At 26.0% G+C, this 14,110-nt stretch overlaps 5 protein-coding genes across 5 annotated transcripts; 4 read left to right on the top strand and 1 right to left on the bottom strand.

The window, feature by feature from the left end:
- Positions 1 to 58: 58 nt before the first annotated feature.
- On the top strand, positions 59 to 1,307 carry OCT59_007346 (uncharacterized protein; the record flags this gene model as incomplete). The annotated part of the gene is made up of 1 exon (XM_025314333.2): positions 59 to 1,307. The coding sequence occupies exon 1, from the start codon at positions 81 to 83 to the stop codon at positions 1,305 to 1,307; it is 1,227 nt and encodes a 408-aa protein (XP_025185357.1). The 5' UTR covers positions 59 to 80.
- A 199-nt stretch (positions 1,308 to 1,506) lies between these two features.
- Positions 1,507 to 3,830, top strand: OCT59_007345 (uncharacterized protein; the record flags this gene model as incomplete). The annotated part of the gene is made up of 10 exons (XM_066148074.1): positions 1,507 to 1,749; positions 1,815 to 1,934; positions 2,017 to 2,160; positions 2,233 to 2,418; positions 2,492 to 2,688; positions 2,755 to 2,873; positions 2,948 to 3,089; positions 3,163 to 3,187; positions 3,266 to 3,319; positions 3,408 to 3,830. The coding sequence occupies 10 exons, from the start codon at positions 1,507 to 1,509 to the stop codon at positions 3,525 to 3,527; spliced, it is 1,350 nt and encodes a 449-aa protein (XP_065998640.1). The 3' UTR covers positions 3,528 to 3,830.
- Positions 3,381 to 4,298, bottom strand: OCT59_007344 (uncharacterized protein). The gene is made up of 3 exons (XM_025331597.2): positions 4,116 to 4,298; positions 3,873 to 4,045; positions 3,381 to 3,741 (listed from the first exon to the last, which is right to left on the bottom strand). Exons 1-3 carry the CDS (start codon positions 4,288 to 4,290, stop codon positions 3,535 to 3,537), a joined length of 555 nt encoding a protein of 184 aa, XP_025185355.1. The 5' UTR covers positions 4,291 to 4,298; the 3' UTR covers positions 3,381 to 3,534.
- Positions 4,299 to 7,749: 3,451 nt separating this feature from the next.
- OCT59_007343 (uncharacterized protein) lies at positions 7,750 to 8,747 on the top strand. Its single transcript, XM_025330082.2, has one exon. The coding sequence runs from the start codon at positions 7,813 to 7,815 to the stop codon at positions 8,587 to 8,589; it is 777 nt and encodes a 258-aa protein (XP_025185354.1). The 5' UTR covers positions 7,750 to 7,812; the 3' UTR covers positions 8,590 to 8,747.
- A 4,561-nt stretch (positions 8,748 to 13,308) lies between these two features.
- Positions 13,309 to 13,679, top strand: OCT59_007342 (uncharacterized protein; the record flags this gene model as incomplete). The annotated part of the gene is made up of 2 exons (XM_025324601.1): positions 13,309 to 13,420; positions 13,543 to 13,679. The coding sequence occupies 2 exons, from the start codon at positions 13,309 to 13,311 to the stop codon at positions 13,677 to 13,679; spliced, it is 249 nt and encodes an 82-aa protein (XP_025185352.1).
- Positions 13,680 to 14,110: the final 431 nt, after the last annotated feature.

Genomic DNA, 14,110 nt, shown 5'->3' with positions numbered 1-14,110 from the left:
ATCACGTGATAATCGGATGATATATAAATAAATTTCCCACTAAATTAAATGTTATTTTGTAAACTTTTTTTTAATAAAGCATGCAATATCAACGACACGATCTTGCCCTTCACGGTGTTTTTAGCTATGTTGAACCTCGAGATCTCTATATTTGTGCGCTTGTAAATATAGAATGGAATCAATACGCTACATCGAAATTGTGGCGATATCCAAAGTTCGGTACTGGTAGTACAACAGCTCTTCAGTCTTTCCAAAGATTCCTCATAATATTACCAAATATTGCGAGAGAGCAAACTCGATTATGTGTAATTACTATTGATGTTAGTGAAGTGCAAGAAACTTTATATGACGCAGTCGACGAAAATTGGTTAGGAATTGCTGTTCTACGGTGTCCGAATTTGAAAGAATTAATTATTCGTGACGTTTCATTTCTTTCAACAATATCAATACGCAAGTTATGTTATATGAAAGTTTCTAATAATTTTATTGAGAAATTGGATTTAACTGGAGCTAAAAGTATTACGGAATCGACTATGAAAGCTCTAGTTCAAAATTTTCCAGAATTGAAGCATATCATACTTGACAACTGTTCTGGAGCTGCGGATGGTTCAGTATCTCAGATTGCATATTTTTGTCACAATCTTGAACATGTTAACTTGGCGAATTCTCGTTCCAGTCTTACAGATGTTGGTTTATTTGCTCTTGCGAAATTTGAAAAACAAAAGTTGAAGAGCATAGATCTGACTGCATCAACAAAAGTTACCGATAATGCAATAATTGCAATGGCGACCCATTGCACAAAATTAGTATCAATTAATTTTAGTAATTGTGCTCTTATTACAATTCAGGGATTAGAAAAATTGATCGCCTCTAATAAAAATACGCTTGAACAATTAATAATCCATAATATGAAATCGATCCCTGATTTGACATATCCTTTTCTCGAATTACTTACTAATCATTGTTCCCAGTTGACAACATTTTCGTTCACGTTTACTTCAATTGCAAATATTAAGATCGAATTTTTAGTTGACATATTCGATAAGTTTCAAAATTTAAGGGAATTGGTTCTTTATTATGTTCCTGAACATACACCAAATTTATTTATATGGAAATTAATCGAGAAATGTAAATCACTTAAAGAAATTAAGATATACAGGACTAGTTATGAAAGTGACTTTATTTTAGGTGGATATACTAAAGTTTTGGAAACTGCATGCGGCGGGATTAATCAACCAGCTGTCGAAGAATTCAATTTTTCTCATCCTAATGGTCCAAAGGTCAATTTATTCTTATTAGAAGAATAAATCAATCAAAAGATATTATGATTTTTATGATTTATGTAATATATGTAATATTATGTAACATATCTAATAAATTATTTGAAATTATTAATTATTTGTAAACTAAAAATTATATCGAAATTGATTTCATGATTTCACGTGATTGATAATTTTAATTGAATTTGAAAAATTTTCGTAATTTCATAATTTCTTTTTTTTTTTAATGATTCAAACATCGATTAAAAAAAGACGTGGGAGGCCTCCTCTCTCAACTTCAGCAAAAATTCGCGCAATTTTTAAAGTATGTCCTATACCACCAACTCATTTTCAAGATTTTGCTAATACTTTCGACCCACAAAAACTTTATCCTGAACTTTGGGCAAAACGAACGATCGTTAAAAAAAAGAAGTATGCACCTAATGATAAATTTGGGATTCACGAAGAAATAAAAGGAACTATTGAACAGGTAAATAATATTTTTAGAATTTAGTTTATTGTATTTGAAGGCACTGTTTTATCCCAAATGCCTAGGTTCAAACAAAAGGGCAACTCCATGAAAATGCTACAACCATTGTAGCTACAACAACTACTACTACTCCAGCACCTGTTCGGTTAAAACTAATTGTACGAGACGGAAACGAATCTAACAATGTATGCAACCAAATTACTATTATCCAGTGTTATAATGAAGGTATTTTCTTCTGAATATAACAATATCCAATTGGTTCAATAGCTACCAGTTAAACCACCAAGGAAAAAAAAACCTAATCCATTGGATCAAAAAGAAGAATGCTATCTTCTACATAAATTACAATATTCTTCAAAACCCTTATCGCCTAAAGCCGCTAGACTAAAGAGAAAGTTATATCTACGTAGGGTAATAAAAATGTTCATTGTTTTCTTTATTAAAAAATCCCATATTTTAATAACTATATTTAATGTTTTTTAGCTAAAAAAAGAAAATGGATTGAAAATTTTTGATATTGATGCAATTGTCACAGAACATATGAGGTCTTCTTTACCTCTTGAACCATTGACGTCCGACGAGGAAGAAGAACCACTTCGTGAGTTAATTACTGAAACATCCATTCACGATCAAGCAGAAGAAAAGACGAATTATAAACAAGAAACTGAAGTATATCAAAATACAATATTCTTTCAGATTTAATTCAGTCAAATTGTAATAAACTTCTTCTAATACAACATAGATTACATATACACCTTATAAAAACTCTTTTGCATCAAGATTGTATGGAATTCCTCGTTTGGCAACTACCCTTACTGCAGAAGAAGCTTGGACAAGTCCTTTCAATAGTAGAAAATTGAAACCATATATTCGCAGGGATTATGAAACTATCCCACAAAAATTAAGATTATTATGGGACATCATCAGATACCCACACCGGTATATATTTTGAATATGTCTATTACATTATGTTTTTGAACTTAATTATTATGTCACTATAAACAGGAATGATCCCAATTGGTTGCCGCCACCAGCCAGTCCTATAGATTTCTGCTATTTCCAAAAAGAACATTTGGATCAAGTTAATGATTTATTGCAGAAATGTTTTTGGCCAGGAATTGACGGTAAATCTAATATCTTTCTTACAGTTTAACCCTCTTGCGATTTTATTTAATAAATGTTATTACGGGAATATTAGTTTCGGAAAATCTTCTTTTCCCTGATTTTAGTATAGTTGCTATGTATAAGAGACTGGTAATTGGGTGTGGTTTTATGACTCCCCAAGCTTATATAACATACATCGCTGTTGCGCCCGGATGGGAAAAGTCGGGAATTGGACAGTAAGTATTTTGTTATCAATAGTTTTTTACAGTATTTTCAACCTCTAATTCCACAATTTTCACCCTTTAACAGGTTTATGGTATATCACTTAATTCAGGTTTATATCTGTTATTATTGAATCTTTAAGTTTTACTCTATATATTTATGTTTTATTAATTTACATTCTTTATGGTAGACAAATATCGGGAAAGATGTTACGCTTCATGTTTCAGCAAATAATCCCGCAATGGTATTTGTTTTCAGACATATTTTATTTTTTGATTACAAAATAAAAACATTAAATAATATTGTACTTAAATTTAATTTTTTTATTGTAGATTCTTTATCAAAAGTTTGGTTTCAAGCCAGAAGAATTTATCGTAAATTTTTATGATAAATACTTACCTGATGGAAGTTTAGAGTGTAAAAATGCTTTCTTCGTAAGATTGAGACGATAAATAACTTTTAATCTCTCCACCATTTTTTATTTTTCCATTTTGCCTTTTTTTCTTCTCTCTCTGCAAGATATTTATTTCTCTCCTCTATCCATTCTTGTTCGAAAATTTTCCATTCTTGTTGCTGATCTATATCCTGTGAGTTTCTTACAGATTTACGTAATCCTGATGTATGTGTTGGAATAAGTTCTTCCATTTTTTTATGAAACTCGTATAGCTTTGAAGATAAATATTTTTGTATAATAATAATAATAATAATTCAAAAATTTAGATGAAATAAATATCATGTAAATTACTTTAGAAGTTAAGGAAAGAATATGAAGCCCAATTAAATTATAAATTACATACGTTCCGTACTCCAAGCATTTTACCAACGCCAAAAGCAATTAACCCACTAGCAGATACACAAAGAATCGATCCAACAGCGAAAGCCTGTAAAGAAAATCGAAATGCCGAATTCAATTGAGATGATGATGTTGTTGTTGGAGATAATGTTGTTGAATCTCTTAAATATTCAGATGCTTTAAAATAAAATTAATATAATATTCGAATAAATCATTTTTAGCGATGTAATCATTAAAGAAATATTACCTTTACGACGAGCATATAAAGCTGAACCAGTTAAACTTGTGAAAAATGTAAGAGCAGACAAACCCAATAATAAATTATGAGAATTCGTTGGTATGTCAGGTAATTGAATCTTTTGTGTAGTAATTGAAGTTGTATCATGATGTATTTGCGTGGAACTATTTGTATTTTGAACCATTCTATTCTAAGAAAGATAAAACTTTTTTTTGTTTGCGGAGAATTTTATGCTTGATGGTTGTACCGATCTTCATAACGATGAGTTTCCGCAGTTTCGAGATCGATAATTTCAGAAATTTTTATTTAAATGACAATGTATTGAATTAGGTGAATGTTAAAGAGAAGGAACAAGTAAAAATATTAAATATTTTTTACTTTCAAAATACAATTTCAAAGAAGGATGGTATAAAGCCAATTCTGAATGATAGTTTATTTATTATTGGTCAAATGTACAGTATCAAGTTCGAATGTTCGATACATGATTTATAAAGCTTATCAAAATTCTTAAAGTTGAAAGATTGAAAGTATTATAGAAAAACAGCCGAACAATTTAAATATGTATATCGTAACTTTTAAAGTTTTTTATCTTTTAATTGACTCGGCATTCGTATGAATACGAAAAGATATAATGATACTACAGTATTATAAAATAAATTCATAATCTTTTCTTTTTTTTTTTATTAAAAAAAAAAAAATTAAGAATAACTCAACATGTAAAAATTTGGTCAATAAATTTAGATCTCTTTTTTTTTATTTTTATTTTCTTTAGAAAGTCTTTATTTATAAATTACTAAAAACGGAGAAATGAATATAAGTCTCATAGTTTAAATACGCATGGGTACATGGTACATAAGTAAAAAGAAAATAGTTATTACTAATTAAATAAAATCCGATTAGATACTCTTAACTTTTAACCGAAGCTGAACTTAAATTTCAATTTTAGAATTTGCTTCTTAATGAAATGAAATTTACATTATTTAATTACTTACTACATTTCTGTCCTTAAATTTTATAAATTTTTACATTACAAATAATAAATTTTCGGTTTAGTTTATATCGAACTTATACGTAATTAAGGTAACCATAAAAAATTCAAATGGATATGTATTAAGAGGCATCAAGAATGAAAAAAAAAACTACAAGTCATTCCTTTACTATTGATATTTGAATCGAAGGATAGATACTGAATAAAAAAGACCATTAATTTATATTAATTATAATACATACCAGTTTATATAAAAACAGATAGACCACGATAATTGAATATTTTTTTTTTATTCTTTTAAATTTAGTTTATCTAATTATTCAAAAAAAAAAAAAAATTCAATAAAATTATTTATTAATAAATAAAACATTATGTAATGTAAAAAATGAATTATAATTACAAGATTTTTAAAATCAAAGTAAAATTTAAATTAATATTAATTATGTATTAAAATACTTTACCTCTCTCATTTGTTTTGATGATAAAATTGCCTCAGTTGTGTATACAGTATACTTGTATGTTGAATAATAATTAAATATTATACATTGTAGATAAAGGCAAATTTTAATAATTAAGAAAAAATAAATATATATATTTTTTTATCATAATAATAAAGAAATTATGTACAGTAAGTACATCGACTTGCTTTTGTAAATTGGTATATATGTAAAAACTAAATGAGAATAAGACATTTCATAGTAAAATTATGATAAAAGTTTGTGAAAATATGATTTCATGAATTATAAAAGATTAGGCCACATTTTCGGTTCACGTAACATTGAAATTTAAAATCGACCCGGGGACCCGGGGTTTATTGTTTATTAGTAAAAAAAGTTTATATATAAAATCGTGACATTTGATTGGTTGACTTTTAAAAGGGAGGAATTTATTTTCGCTCTAGAAGTTCTCAGCCGCGTGATAAACTTACCCGCCAATAAAATTACGTTCTGATCACATGATAAATTTTTTATATATAAACTTTTTTTTATTGAAATTTGAAAAAGTGACCCGGCCGGGTGAAGTGAACCGAAAATTCGAATTTGTGTGGCCTTATATTACAGTCAACCCTCTCTAAATTCACTCTCTAAATACACGCATTATATATATTTTTTCTCTAAATGCACCCTCTTACTCATCAGTACTAGAGACCATATAAAATTTCTCTCTCTAAATGCATACACACTCTAAATGCACATTTTTTTCAAATTTTCATTATGGGGAATACTTAGATAAGAGTTGACTGTATACCGTTTCATAATATATATTATCGATACTTACCTATAGGAAGAACCTTTTCGATTATTTGGATTATTTTCAGAAGTTCGGTAATATTAGAAAAAAATACCAATTTCGCCGTAATAATCTTTATAATATCTACCATTCCAAATTATTCTCTTTACGCATAAATAAACATATTATTCTTGAGTTTTAATGGTGAAACGGTCAATTTGTGACTGACATATACTACATTACACCATATTTGGTGATTCCAACATTTGATCTTCACTCATTTCACTCTTCGAGTTCACGTGATGATCGCTATATATCGATGGAAAAACTATTGATAAGGTAGGTCCTGTACAAACGATACTTTAGATACTATAACAGACCTTATAGATTTAAAAGATATGCTTGAGAGCATGTATATTATTGATTCAAAAAAAAAAAAAAGAATAAATAACTTAGGACGAATGAATGACAATTGATCCATTTATGCTATTCTAAATAAATAATCTTTTTCACCCAATTTGTTAGCATAACATTGAAATTTATTCCAATAATCAACTATTCCAGAAGACAGAATTTCGTAAAATAAGAATGTTTCTTCTAAAATACCAAGAGATATATTGTATAACGTTAGTAGTATACTGTATAGTGTATACAATAATCAATCATAAATCTGTGAACTAGTACAGTATTACCATTCATAAAGTGGATCATTATAAGAATAAAGACAAAAATTATTCTCGTAATTTTGAAGCCAATCAAATTATATTCTAAAAAAAAATATCTTAAAAAAAAAAGAAAGAAATGAATTATATGAATTATATCAAGACGCGTATCTAAAAAAAAAACGCGTATTTTATATCGATCATAGATCATAGAATGATTATGATAATAAGAATGATGATATATATATTTTTTTATACTGTAAATCATTATAAAATACCATATTATATATATACATATATATAATATATTATTTTAATGTAAAAAAAAAAACTATACTAGAGAATATAAGGTTAATTAATGAAATTTACCGAAAATATTATTGTACATTATTAATTAATTAATAAATAAAGGCAAAAAAGTAGGATGTTTATATAGTTATTTTAGTAAAACCAAATTTGGTTAAATCGATCACAAAACTTTTTTTTTAACTTGAACAAGTATTTTATTCATAATACCATATATTCAAAAATAGAAAATTTTTTTTTTTTTTTTGCGATTATTTTGACTTTAAAGCTACACGAGTTTTTTAAGTAAACATTCTTTTTAAAACTAAACATATCACACAAAAAAATATTAATAATGAATCTATATATAAGTTACAATACAAGTTTCTATAAATATATTATACTTCCGTGATATTAACTAAAAAAAGATTAAAAAAATCAATATAAAAATGCCTAAAATTTTACTCGAACCTCTTCGTTCTCTCACTCTTTTTTTTAAAAAAAAATAAAAAAAAAAAGAGGAAAATAACATTTAATAACAATGGCAACACACGATTTCTCAATCGAATATTTGGCAAATTCATTAATTGTTAGACTTGATAGAAGGAACATATTCCCTCCATTACATAACAACCCAGAATTATTTCTTTCATCAGTTAGTTCTTTAAATAATTTATCATCGTATAGACCAAAAAGACCTCCAAACGCATTTTTAATCTGTAGGAAAAATGTTCAAGAAGAATCAAAACGTAAAGGAACTTATAATATGCGTATAATTAGCAAAGTAACCAGTATTTTGTGGAAGAACGCAACTCGGGAAGAAAGAGAAGTTTACAAAAGATTGGTTAATAATGTTTATGAAATTCATCATAAGAGAACTTGTATAATTTATAAGAAAATAGCTGAAATCTCGAACTCTAAGAAAAAGCGAACAAGTTCCAACAAATCACCCATGCAATCAACTTCCAAGAAATCACCCATGCAATCAACTTCCAAGAAAACATCCGTGCAATCAACTTCCAACAAAGCATCCATGCAATTATTATCAAATACTACTTCTATAGAAACATCACGCCCTTCGCTTACACTTCCTTCATTAAACGATTCTATTTTTAACTTCAATTTAATAGGTAATGATTTTCTTTTAAACAATCAATCAAATAATGAAGATAATCTTGTCTCTTACACGAATTTTAATGGACAAATTCATAATTCCAATCAATATGATAAGCAAAACCAAACATTGACAACATATAATAACGATAATATTAATAATAATAATAATAATTTAGTAACACCACAAAATTATTGTTTTTAAATATATGAACATATGAATTATGATAAGTTTATTTTATTTTATTTTATAAAAACCACATAAGCTGATAACTATAACAGATAATAGTTTTATTTCATTAAATTATGGCACTTTGTATTCATGATCTCAAATAAATCTATAATAAATAAATAAATAAATAAATTAAATAAATAAATAAATAAATATATATAATTTTTTTTTCCCGGATTCATGATCGCGTGATATTTTTAATGCATCACAGGATATTAAAAGTTTAATCGAACGGAATTTTTAATTCTTTAAATACGCGCGTTTTGTAATACACAAAATTATCTCGAATGTTGATCGAAAAAGCCTAAAAAAAGGATATTCTTAGTAATCAACATTATGTAATTACATCATATTTTAATTATTTTTAGAAAACAATGAATACACATTAACCAGATAAGTTGCATATGCAGCGTACAGGATTTTATTTAGATAAGCACTAAACATATATACAAGATGGATAATATAAAAATAGATTTTAAGTATTTTAGAATAAACATACCGAAATTTTTTTATTTACTAAACCTTTTTTATATTCATTGTTTATATTCATTTTATTGTTTATATTATTTTATATTTATATTTATAGTACAGTAGTAAAAAAAATTTCATTATTAAAATGAGTGTTAAACAAAGAAAATTTGAGATTACGAAGTTCTTTTATAACAAGACCAAGAATTAGTTTATGAAATTGATTTAAATACGTTTTAAAATGTAACATGAGTTTATGCAATACATAATATCTCCTGCATTCTCATTCTTCTTCATAGTAGTAAATGTAGTAAATCTAGAAATTTCTACTAATATTCATGATTATGTCAGCAGATATCGAACATTACATGTACATTCTAGAGTTTTTGAATCACGTCATCATTTATAGTTTTTGTGCTTTGTGTTTAATTAAATTTTAAATTTATAAAAAGAATAAACAAAGTTTTATTATTATCAAGTTTTCAAGGTTTTTTTGTACAATATAATTATATAATTTATGTAACAAGGACAAATCTTTTCGTGGAATATCAATTAGGAATATCCCGGATTTCACGCAATTTGGGCTTTGGTCAGACATTTATCAATTTATTTCTATATTCACTTATATTCATTTTATTCTCGCTTATTCATCCCGTTCATCATCTTTTTTCATCTTTTTCGCAAATATTTTTTTTTTGCAATACAAGAATTCGCGTCCAAAGGGAAGAAACATGTTTATTATATGTTACACAACGTTTAATATGTCAATATTCTTGTGTCAAAATCTTAATTGCTTTTCTCTCAAAGAAATGAATTTTGTATTTGTAATTTGAAATATATTTCACATGTAAATTAAAGTATTCGGAAGATTAATATTATTATTAATTCATATTAACTCTCTTAAATGACAAACGAATCAAAATAAAACTTTATAATATTGAAAAAAAAATTTAACCGTTAAAAATAATGTCAGAATATGCAACGGTTAAATCTTATTATTTTTCTTCTATATAAGGAATGAAATCTTTCTTAAAAAGTGTTTATTGAATATTTTAACTTCATTACAATGTGATAAAGATCAATTATCATATTTATCATATATATATTTTATTTTTATTTCGAATTTTTCAAAAATATTTTTTTTTTCTTCCAAAAACTTTTTCTTAATAATTTAAAATAGGTTGTTTAAAAATAGATTATTATAAAAAGATTTATATCTCTTAATTAATAAAGTTAGTGAAGTTAACACAAATTTTGTAATACTCTTGGATCTTACAAAAAATAATCAGATCGTATTGTTATAATCGATATTATTATTAGATAAATTACACAAATAGATTAATAAGAAAAAATTATTATTTTTTTTTTTATATTTTTTTTTATTTTTTTTTACTTTTAAAAAATCAAGATCGATACAGTATTAATAATTATTAATTCATTCATGATTCATAAAATTATTGTACATAAACTAAACATATTATTTTTAAATGATTCTTTTTTGACGTGCTCTTGGCATTTTTTACCATCAATTATTAAAAAAAAAAGTCTTTGCAAAGTTAAGATCTATGACAAGATTCCTTTTGTTTACGTTACTCTGATTCAAACAAAATAAAATACAGTTGAACCAATAAATATAATATTAATGATTAATAATAAAATTTCTCAAATTTTTTTTTGTGTAATGTCTTTTTAATAAAGACAAAATTTTTTATTAATTGGAAATCTGAAGAGGGGTTTGGTTGATTTTTGTGTCAATATAATGCATGGATTTTTATACTGTTATTAATATCGTATCACACTTTTTTCATTATTGTCATCATTTACTTTGGTTAGACAGTCGAGACAGGGTTTTGATCACAACAATTAAGGAGGTTTAATCTTTCTATTTTTATAATTATAATTATAATATCATACAACATGATCTTTTGAGAACAACTTTATAGAACGGAGATAAGAACTCCTTTTAGTAATAACAATAGAGTATTAATACTTGGCAAAAGGAAAGAACAGAAGGAAACGTATTATGAATCATATTCGTTCTAAATTAACTTCTTAAAATTATATCATAGGAGATGGATTATTTTAAACTGAGTATAACTATTAATAGAAATATATCAGTGAGTAATTTTTATTTAAAATGTTTTTAACTTCATTGAAATTATTGATCCCTTCGGAAATGAAAGAGTTCATTCCGTTAAAGTTCATCTAATATTATTTATTTATTTTTATTTATTTTTTTTAAAAAATTTTTCTGTAAATTAATAATATAATATAAGGTAGGAATCGGTAATCTATCTCGGAAATTTGCGGACAAAAATTAATTGATACTATATTAAAAATATTAAAAATTCAATTGCACAAATTCAATTGCACAGATTCAAATTGCGCACAAATTGGTGGATTTTCATGGATCGTTAATATGCATAAATGAAAAACCTTTTCATTCATAATTACCAGGATTACGATTAAAGATTTTCTGGGCCATGATCTTCGAAAATTTTTTTAATCAACCGGTTACAGTTGATCATCCAACGAATCTATCATCATCTATGCTATTCTTCGAATTTCATTCGGATAATCATGTAAGATGATTAGATTACCGTAACGTTTTTTTTTTTAATAGTTCCTATCAAGATTTTATGAAGGTTCAAAATTTGTTAAAGAAATAATTCTTGGAGAAATCTTAAAAGAAAATTATTCATAATAATGATCTCATAATGTTCTATATACTTAAAAAGATAACAAATTTATTTTTAAAGCATCACATATCCAAGTGTTCCTGAATCATTTTATAATATATATATATATATATATATAACACTCAAATTAATAATTCCTTGAACCATAAAATTCAAAGTATATAACGAAAGCTACATCTTTGAATTGTATCTGAAGCAAATTATCATATTGCTAACCATGCTCAAACCATGGTAATTGGGTAATTATTGTATATTATTATCACTAGAAATGAAAATAATGTAGAAAAATTTTGGTTTTTAATAGTGAAAAAAATAATTAATCCTAATAATGATTATCCTTCAAGGAAGTAAATCACCTAAAGACAGTAGTAGAAGAGATGATGTAAGTGTATAACATTTTCCTTTTTCGATATTAGTAATGCAAAATTATGTCTACATAAAAAGTTATAAGCGAGGATAATATTACATATTAATTATAAAGAAAAATATTTTGAATTAGAGTTATAAAATTTCTATAGCTTTAATTAATTATGACATAAATTAATTAATTCCTCATAGAAATTGACTGCATAGATAAAGGGACTATCTAACAGGAGGGAGAGGTTTACCTAGTTCAAAGAAAGCGGGTTTCGCAGAAGACCAGCTATCTCCAGGTTAGATTGGCTTGCCACACTATGAAATTTTTGTATTCTGACTTTTTTTCGATTTATGGCTAATATCTTTATTAACAAACGTTTGTTAATTTCATTAATAAGGTTTATAAGAAAGCATCATCAATATCTTTAACTATGGTCAAGGCTGTAGCACGGAATTAAGTTCTGCGATAACAAGAAGGGATGAACTCATTAATTAAAACATGAGAGTATTCCATTTTAAAGGAATTCAAAGGACTCAAATATAAGTATTCTTTTTATAATGCATTAAACCAATTTTTTGGTTTATAACGTTAATGAATGAAATTATTGACTAAAAACAATATTAAAATGAGATTAAATTAGGACAAGCCATTCTATATTTGTTTTATGAAGGTTGTAATTATAATAGATACTTTACTGTATTATATTCCTTACGTTAACTTAGCAACTTAATATTTTGTATCAATGTACTTTCGTATTATTTTATTAAAACTAGCGCCAAAAAACCGGCCCACATTATGATGATTTACGTGAAATATTAAAGTCGGTGGTGGATATTTCATTCATCAATTAAATTAAAATTTTGATCACATACAGTAAACTCTCTTATTATATTACGAATATTTAAACTAATAACTATATAATTATTCATTATCAATATTTTAATTATTAATATTATATTGCATTATTCATTTAAATTTCTCGTTCAAATCATTTAACAGATTACCAATTGTAAAAATTTGTGTGATTGGAAATTGTGATTGGCCAATGAATAAGAATAGTACTAACTTAATGCGGCCTCGAATCTTTGATATTCAGCCAATCAGATTACCACAAAGTAATTCACCATGTAATTTTTATAATCACTACAGTATCCCTCTGAAATCAAAATGAAGAAATCAATTAAGTTAGAATCATTAATTGCTTTAATATTTCTAGGAATATTTGTTTATCGTCGTTTCATTAGTCCTTCTTTCAAGCAAGTTCAACCAAAGCATTTTGGTAAAAAATTTGAAATACTATTATTAACCTTTGTATAATATTAATTATACATAATGAATGGTTTCAAACATTTTTTGTTTCGTCTTAACATTTTTTTTCTTTTCTTATTAAAACCAAACCAGATGAAAACGAAGACCCTAACGATTATTTGCCTTTTCCATCAAAATATGATCCTCATGTAGATTACGATGAACTTGCATGGAAGGTATATTACGAATCGCATAAGAGGGAAGAGTTTGCTGAAGAAATAAAAAAATAATTACCATATGAAGTTGTTGAAGATGTTTATAACCCCAGATTTAATTACTTCATTCTATCGTATGCGTTAATTAAAGTAATTTGTTTCTTGAATTAATTATACAATTAATTAGCACATTTTTGAGTCCATGAATTCTTCTTTTGACAAATATAAATTATAGTAGTTGTCTAGTTGAAATACATGACCTTGAGGCGGAACTTAATTCTTAACCGTTTAAACTTCATTTTAATATACATACTAAAGTTATTAAGAGACACCTGAATCGTGCGTGCGTTATGTGAGTATTTATTCGTTCCTGTTTAAATTAGATTGTCTTGCAAATTTTCAGACTTGATACTTAATTCTATCTAATCACCAATTGCGATAATACACATCCTGAATAATCTTGAAGGTACTGGTCAATTCGGTCGCACTTCATAATTTTAAAGATG

This window comes from Rhizophagus irregularis, chromosome 15, assembly GCF_026210795.1.
Source record: "Rhizophagus irregularis chromosome 15, complete sequence".
NCBI lineage: Eukaryota > Fungi > Glomeromycota > Glomeromycetes > Glomerales > Glomeraceae > Rhizophagus > Rhizophagus irregularis.
The sequence above is the reverse complement of the archived record's forward strand: the minus strand, read 5'-3'. Positions and strand labels throughout refer to the sequence as shown.

Bases quoted from the DNA above. Each gene is read 5' to 3' on its own strand.
- OCT59_007344 (XM_025331597.2), bottom strand. From the start codon at position 4,290: ATGGTTCAAAATACAAATAGTTCCACGCAAATACATCATGATACAACT. The intron at 4,046-4,115 runs GTAATATTTCTT...TTTATTTTAAAG, and splicing joins TTTATATGCTCGTCGTAAAG to CATCTGAATATTTAAGAGAT. The intron at 3,742-3,872 runs GTATGTAATTTA...TTATCTTCAAAG, and splicing joins AAATGCTTGGAGTACGGAAC to CTATACGAGTTTCATAAAAA.
- OCT59_007343 (XM_025330082.2), top strand. From the start codon at position 7,813: ATGGCAACACACGATTTCTCAATCGAATATTTGGCAAATTCATTAATT.